Source organism: Etheostoma spectabile, chromosome 5, assembly GCF_008692095.1.
Source record: "Etheostoma spectabile isolate EspeVRDwgs_2016 chromosome 5, UIUC_Espe_1.0, whole genome shotgun sequence".
In the NCBI taxonomy this organism is placed as follows: domain Eukaryota; kingdom Metazoa; phylum Chordata; class Actinopteri; order Perciformes; family Percidae; genus Etheostoma; species Etheostoma spectabile.
The window spans coordinates 37988435-37996487 of NC_045737.1; the positions used below are offsets into that span (position 1 = coordinate 37988435).

Below are 8053 nucleotides of genomic sequence, written 5' to 3' on the forward strand. Positions count from 1 at the left end.
ATGAAAAAAAATCTCAATAAAATATATATTGGTGTGTAAAAAAAACAAATTTGGATAAATTGCACAGGGCTGTGCAATTTTTTTTTTCTTTTTTTCTGAGCTTAACCACGCAGCTATTAGGGCGGTTTAGGTCAAATATGGTGTGTAAACGTAGGGAAATATTCCTGAAGTTGATCTTTTAAAACCTTCACGTTTGCAGCAACGAGTGGCCCAGGAGGTTCTGACCAATCTGAAGGACCATCCAGACGCCTGGACGAGGGTGGACACCATCCTGGAGTTCTCTCAGAACATGAAAACTAAAGTACGTATAGCTGACGTTGGAGCAGAGAAAAACTGAAGTTTCCACGCAGGCGCACTGCGTAGCCTCCAACATGGCGTTCTCACAGGTGGACTCATGGTGGAAGGAGGAGACGACAGAGCTCAGGACATTTATCAGCCCTCTGGTGTGTCTTTTCCCCCCCAAGGCGGTTCTGGTGCTGGTTCGGAGTCGGCGCAAAATATCGATCCGGTGCTTTTCTTTTCCACACAAATAAACGTGGTTCTGGGCCAAGAAAACAGGTTCCTACTCAGCACCAACTTAGCGCGGGTCTAGAGATGAGAACTGGGTATGTCAGGTGCTGGGGGGGGGGGGGAAGGAGTTATCATGACGTTCAAAAACTTCTGGCGGCCATTTTGAAAACCCTGGTCAGCTGTTAACCATAGAGAGCTGTTAGTGTTAGCTTTGGACATTGATGGGAAACCAGAACCACCGTGGTCTGGATGGGGAACCAGAACCACCGTGGTCTGGGGAGGAAACCAGAACCACCGTGGTCTGGGGAGGAAACCACCGGTCTGCTGGCTCTCAGGCTGGGGAAGATCCAGCTGGTTCTTAGAGAACTGGAGAGTAGAACCAGCACCGAACTGGCACCAGAACCAGAACCAGCACCTGGTTAGCCTTGGTGGAAAAGACATATAAGAGGACTAATTCTGAAGCACGGGCATATGCTGGTTATTATAAGAATGCCGAAGGACAGTGGATGGAAGATACTGTCCTGTCTGCAGAACAAGCAGGAATAAAGCTGCTGCTAAAGGCACTGAGCACCGCGGTAAATACCGAAAACTGATAATATTGGTTACTATTACCGTGAGGTTACATTTCCATACCGTTGCATCCCTAATCCACATCAGGCCAAGGCTTTCAGGGCAGTGTGTTTTTGAGATTTAACTCTGCTTTAGTGCCACTGTACTTACTGGATTTTAGTGTTGAAGTCTGTGGTTATCCGGAAAATTATTTCCATATTTGATGCGTCCTTTGCGTGAGGTATTTGTTATTGTGAGGATATTATCATCAGTGGCCAGCGCTGTCAAAGTGTTGATTTTTTTTTTTCCCCATCTGAAAGTTTTAGAATTTTTCTTTCTGTTGTCTTAACTTGTTTATAATGGCTTTCATTGCTAAAACTGACAATCCACAGTTCTTCGCTTGTAGCATCACGGTTGCTGCTGCCATCAGTGTGAGGCTACATGTAAACTACTATATGTGGATTTAAAATGTAGATCTTTTGCTACATTTACGCCTCACGGTCACACTACTCGCACATTCGTCTGGACGGACACAAACGGAGACTTTTGGAAACAGTGACACGTGTCGGTTAACCTTATCGGTCAGGTAGCTTACAGTAACGGTTCCACCTCCTCGTTGCTCCAAGATAACAAATCCCTGCTCTTACTTATCACCATTGTTCTTTCCCCAAAGTATTTTCTGTGTAAATCCATTATTTCCAACCGCAGAGTAACGTCAGACAATCTGCTTCACGCTTACACCGGCACACACACACACGCTCAATGTGTGTGTGTGTGTGTGTGTGAACGGATATGTGATGTCAGACGTGTTAATATGGATTAGTTCTGCTGCTGTAGCTAAAACTCAAAAGTGGACAGAGAACGGGTTTTGCCTCAAAATGCTGCTTTAATACGAAAACATAGCAGTGTAGATGTAGCCATAAATGCTGCAAATTGATTAATTTTTCAGCGGTTTGCCTTGGTTTAGGGTTAATATGCATATATTACGTAAGAGCTGTTACTGCTGTTTTTTTCTTTTTGTGTGTAAGAATAATGACTAAAGGGGCAGGAATAAATGACTTTAAACCAAAAAAACAGACTATTGATGGCTCAGACAGTTCTGTTTATACTATATTTAGTATCTGCATGCTTGCACATGTTTTAAAGTGTATGGTCTAGGCTTACAGTCATGTAGACATGATACCAGGTGCAAATACTATATTGTGGTTAGCGCTTGTTTGTGGGTAATTGGCTCTTGATGTAAAGAATATGTCCCTAATATATCTCATTTTTCTCTCTCTCAGTATTATGCACTGCAGATTCTGGAGACAGTCATCAAAACGCGCTGGAAGATTCTCCCCAGAAATCAGTGTGAAGGTTAGTTTAATGACATTAAACACACACATACTGGAGATGTGTCTGTCTCCATGCTGCATGTCAGGGAAATAACGTCTTGCATTTCATCATTATGAACTCTCGGATATATACATTTTCAGGCATCAAGAAGTACGTCGTTGGGTTAATCATCAAGACTTCTTCTGATCCCACAAACATGGAGGTGAAGTAACATTCATGCACGATACGGCACTTTGGAATCGAACTGCACTGCTCGATACTGATGTCACTGTTTTGATCTTCATTTGCAGAAAGAGGGAGTGTACATATCGAAACTCAACATGATCCTCGTACAGGTGAATACACACGTGATTGTTTGACACGCTGTAGTAGAACGATGACTGACGTGCAGGGTCCGAAATTAACTGTTTGACTCACAGGCCATGTTGGCAGGTAGATACTAACCCACAATATTTAATTGCGCTTTCTTTGTGACATCACACAAAGTTTCTGGTTGGGGTTTCTGCTGGTTTAACCTCCGTTTTCATCGCCTGGCAACGGGTTGGAAACGGACTGAACACGTTGATTAGCTACACCAAAAACAAGAGTGAAAAACAATACATGTTTTTACCTAAACATTTATCCGCCATGTAGAATCGAATAGAAAGCCTTTTATTGTCATTGCGCACAAGTACACAGTACCTGTGCAATGAGATTGAAGCAACACATTTACAGTATTTACACAAAATATAAGATAAGAATACAAAATATCAAAAAACTTAAAAAAAGACAAAGACAGCTGCAGTCTGGAGAGCAACTATGCATATGTAAAATGGCTTGAATACACAGTGTGTGAAAAGAGATAAGTATAAACAAATAAGTACCTGTGGCGGTTAGCTCTCTTAGATGTTCTCATGTATGCATTTGGCTGATTGATTTCGATTGGTTGATTTCGGACCCTGCTGACGTGATGACGGTCTGCTCCGGACTGGTTTTTAGATCCTGAAGCAGGAGTGGCCCAAACACTGGCCCACCTTCATCAGCGACATCGTGGGCGCGAGTCGGACCAGCGAGAGCCTCTGTCAGAACAACATGATCATCCTCAAGCTGCTCAGCGAGGAGGTGTTTGACTTCTCCAGCGGCCAGATGACCCAGGTGAAGGCCAAGCACCTCAAAGACAGGTAACCGACGAACGACGACGCCGCCCTCCGACTCAGGCGAGGCAGCTTTTACTCTGTAGAGCACATTTCAGCAACAGGGCAACTCAAAGTGCTTTACGCAAAACCAGTTAAACATGTGACGTTAAGAGTTGTTGCCGTGGCGAATTTGTCTGTTCTGTCCGCTTCTTCTGCAGGAAAAATGGAAATTCAGACATCACGTGGTTTTATTTTAGGGATGTCGAGCTGTCGCAGCACCCTCAAACGGACTGTCGAAAGAAAGCTTGTTGTGGCCGGGTTAGCTCAGTTGGTAGAGCGCGCGCACACATAGAGGTTTAGTCCTTGACGCAACGGCCCTGGGTTCGACTCTGACCGGCAGTCTGTTTGCCGCGTGTCATTCTCTTCCCCCCCCCCTCCCCTTTCATGTCTTCTGTCTTGTAAATATAAAGGCCCAAATGAAAACGCCCCCCCAAAAAATAATCTTAACCCTTGTGTTGTCTTCCCGTCAAACACGAAACACTATTATCGCTTTTTCCGACATTTTTGGCACTCTTCCATTGTTGTGGGTGCTTTTTTTTTTTGGATGTTTTTTCCAAAGGTATTTGATATTTCTAATGGGGACATGTTCAGCTTATTTCGAAGGCCCATTTTTTGTGATTTAAAAAAAAAAGAAAGAAAACGGGTCAAATTTGGCCCGAGGACAACAACATGAGGGTTAAAGAAAAGAAGAAGAAAAAATCTTTCGCATGCAACCGATTTTACGGTTTAAAATCAGTTTTAATCCACACGGCGTCTTTACAGTTTACGACTCACGACCTTCTACCATCACTGATGAGCTCTAGTCTTTCTTCTCTTGTCTTTCAGCATGTGCAACGAGTTCTCCCAAATATTCCAGCTGTGCCAGTTTGTGATGGTAAGACGAGGCTGACTCCCGACCAAAACAATTCTCAACATGGGGTGTTTTTAATAAATCTCCCGATATATTCTCATCTCTATCTTTCTTCTTCTTCTTATTCTTCTGTGTAGGAAAACTCCCAGAATGCCCCGCTGGTCCACGCCACGCTGGAGACTCTCCTCCGCTTCCTGAACTGGATTCCTTTAGGTTACATCTTCGAGACCAAGCTCATCAGCACTCTGGTCTACAAGGTACAGCAGCCCGTCTTCATCCAGTAAATCAAAACGTTAGATGAAGCATTTGTTTCATTGGTCAAATCCCACATATGGACATTTGTCTTTGATGTCGCTCACAAATAAGTAAAGAGTAAAAACTACATTTATGACATAAGATAAATAAGGCGTGCAAGTTGGTGTGTGATGTTCACATACACTGACAGCTGCACATTGGGAGCTGCTCTGATAGAAGAGGAACACACCCTTTAAACACCCTTTAAACCCTTTAAACAAACAAAAAATATATATTTATTACCATTGATAAACCATATTTAGTTTTTATGATGCTACTTAGAAATGGCCAGAATTTGTAAATGGAGTAGAGCTATTGAGGCTGATTGTTGTCATGGATTTGATATCGCTATGGATTTAGTTTGTTCTTTTTTTTTTTTTTTAATAAATCAAGATTAGGGTTATTGGCTTTTAAGGAACATAACTACGGCTCCTATTGAAGCCGTCGGTGCTCTCCCGTAGCTGTGAACGGTCGACAGGAAGCTGGGAGGAAAACGTTCACCGACGGCCGCTGTTCAGTGTGAAAACAACTGCTCCAGCAACAATGAGGGGGAGGACATTTGGACTGGGAAAATCCGTTGCACTGTATTATTGTTTCAGAATAACATGTTCAATATTACCAGTACCAACACCTTGTTGCCTCAACCCTCGTGTGTTGTCGTCCTCGGGTCAAACTGACCCGTTTCAAAGGGATTTATATCAGAAATGTTAGATCTCTTTCAACCAAATTGCTCACAAATAACATGGATGATTCCTTACGTTCTTCAGGTAACATTGATTGCTTTCATTTTGGATGTTTTATTTAATCTTTTAGCATTTGAGTTCTTTTTTTTTTTTTTTTTTTTTTTTTTTTTTTTTTTTTTTTTTTTTTTTTTTTTTTTTTTTTTTTATGGTTTCCAAACCGTATCCGGACTAAACTTTAACATCTACCCATCTGAGATCCACTCAACATCCTCAACATCAAGTCAAAATAATTCATAATTTCCTTCTTTTTAACTAAAAACGTATGTATAATTTGATATGAATGAGGTTTGTTGACCATGAATTCCAAGAATAAGTGTAAAACCTTTTATTAAACCAGCTCAGGTTTTTTAAAAACCTTTTTTAAAGCTGGAAAAAAGTGAGAAATAAATCAGAAAGAAATGACAAAAACATCGGAAAAGCATTAAAAAAAAAAATCATTTTTGACCTGGAAGGACAAGTTAATGGTTAACGGGAAGACCACACCAGGGTTAACAACTCCGCCGGGGAGCATTCGCTGATTCCCAAAATGTTGATAATTGGTTGAACGTATGTTGAGTAAAGAACATTCGCTGGTTTCAGCCTCTGATATTTAGGGATTTTGCTGCTTTTCTCTGTTTGATAACGTCCTCAACCTGAATGCTCAATGAACCTTTTTGGTAGCTTCTAACAGTTCTTAGACCAGGCCGTGAATCGATTTACGGGAAGAAAGAAAAAGGATTAATTGATAATAAACATTAGCTTTAGGTGCAGGTGTAATTTTAGTTTATTCCTGTGTTTCAGTTCTTGAACGTGCCCATGTTTCGCAACGTGACGCTGAAGTGTTTGACGGAGATCGGCGGAGTGAGCGTCAACCAGTACGAGGAGCAGTTTGTCAACCTTTTTACCCTCACCATGTGCCAGCTCAAACAGGTACACACACACACACACACACACACACACACACACACACACACACACACACACACACACACACACACACACACACACACACACTTTTAAATGGTGCTTAACTTAATTGCACTCTGAATAATTACACACAAGCACACATACATGTGCCCACTCTGTTATCAAACACACACTTTAGTTTCCTTTCACACACACACACACACACCCACACACACACACACACACACACACACATAAGCACACGCAGCACAAACTCTCAGACTTGCTGTCAGCCTTTTGTTGCACACACACACACACACACACACTACATTGTCAGGCTGTGTAAGCAGTTTTCTGTTTGTCCACTGTTATTACAAGTAGACACAAATAAGAGTTTGTGTCTGCATCACTTCGGCTGGGACAACACGGTCGAAAGATGTAGGGCCAATTTCCAAAAACAGAAAGCACGAGTGGAACACTTTGTTTGTCTTTGTTTGCTCAGAGAAACGCACATTTAAGAGTTTGGGACCTTCAGGCAGCGCAGAGGGAGGTTTCTCATGGTCAGTTTACTGTTAGGACCCAAACAGCTGGCACAGGTGTGGTTGCTGACGCACCTTTAGAGAGGATGCTTTTACAGATCTCCTGTCATATTAACCAATGGGTCCCTAGATTAAGAATAGACTTACCAAACTCAGCAGACTACCACTAAATCAAGTGTGACACACAGGCTGAAATTGTGCCTTTAGAAAGCTTATAAACATTATTTATGTGGCTCTGTTCAAAACATGAGTTCTTTACATGATGTAAAGGAAGAGGGAATAAAAGAAAAAGTAAAGCAACAAAGTGCAAAAAATGGTACGACTGCAACTGAGGATTATTTCATTATTTATTTATTTATTTTTTGGATGAATGGATTAGTTTATGAAATGTCAGAATATGTTGGAAAATGTGAATCAGAGTTTCCAAAAAGTCCAAGATGACGTCCTCAAATGTCTTGTTTTGACAACTAATAAATACATCTTTTCAGCCCTAGCACATGCACAACATAAAGTGATAAAAATATGAAAAAAGCCAAAGGAAAGGAGTTGCTTTTTAAAGATTTGAGCTGATTTGGCTCCTCTGAGACTCTGTTCAGGGTAAGGTTGCTTCCAGTTTCACATTACAGATCAGTAGGCACAAGTTCATTACAATGTGACTCATCAAACATCTGAACTAGGCCTTGGATTTAATGCCCTGATGATTGGTCTTCCTTTTTAAAAGAATCATAACCAACAGGTCTCAGTGTATTAACGTGTATCAGCATGTAAACACCGGGTGGACGTCAACAGCTCCACCTGCCTGAAGCCGCTGGCATGATACAGTAGAAGAGGGAAATAATCCCTCTGCACATGATTTATCACAGAGGATGTTTTCTATGGAGGAGTGGGTGTGGCTGTCGGGTCTAAAAAGCTCCCTGACAACAGCTGTTACCAATGAAGAGTCATCAGGTTAACTCGTATTCATATCTAGAGCAGGAGCTTTTTAATTTGTAAATAAAGGACGTAACTAAACCCAGCCTACGCTGACCGAAGTGCTGTACAAACACTGAAATGTACAAATATAAAGTAGAAAGAAAACACAATTTGGGACCCCCTTAATGTCATGTGATGCTTCTAGCAAAGTTTTTCTTCTCGTCACTTCTCAGATTGTTGAATACAATTTGAATCTGTTTT

General features: G+C 41.6%; 1 protein-coding gene and 1 non-coding gene across 2 annotated transcripts in view; both read left to right on the top strand.

The window, feature by feature from the left end:
• The window catches only part of xpo1a (exportin 1 (CRM1 homolog, yeast) a), a 29726-nt gene that overhangs the window by 4278 nt on the left and 17395 nt on the right, over positions 1-8053 (top strand). Inside the window, exons 3-10 of the mRNA XM_032515263.1 lie at positions 200-301; positions 2343-2415; positions 2535-2596; positions 2685-2729; positions 3373-3554; positions 4395-4443; positions 4557-4676; positions 6237-6365. Of these exons, the coding sequence (XP_032371154.1) occupies positions 200-301; positions 2343-2415; positions 2535-2596; positions 2685-2729; positions 3373-3554; positions 4395-4443; positions 4557-4676; positions 6237-6365 (762 nt within the window). The remainder of the gene's footprint in view (positions 1-199; positions 302-2342; positions 2416-2534; positions 2597-2684; positions 2730-3372; positions 3555-4394; positions 4444-4556; positions 4677-6236; positions 6366-8053) is intronic.
• LOC116690415 (small nucleolar RNA SNORA16B/SNORA16A family) lies at positions 5138-5274 on the top strand. The gene has a single exon (XR_004332255.1). It is a non-coding gene; the product is annotated as a small nucleolar RNA SNORA16B/SNORA16A family (small nucleolar RNA).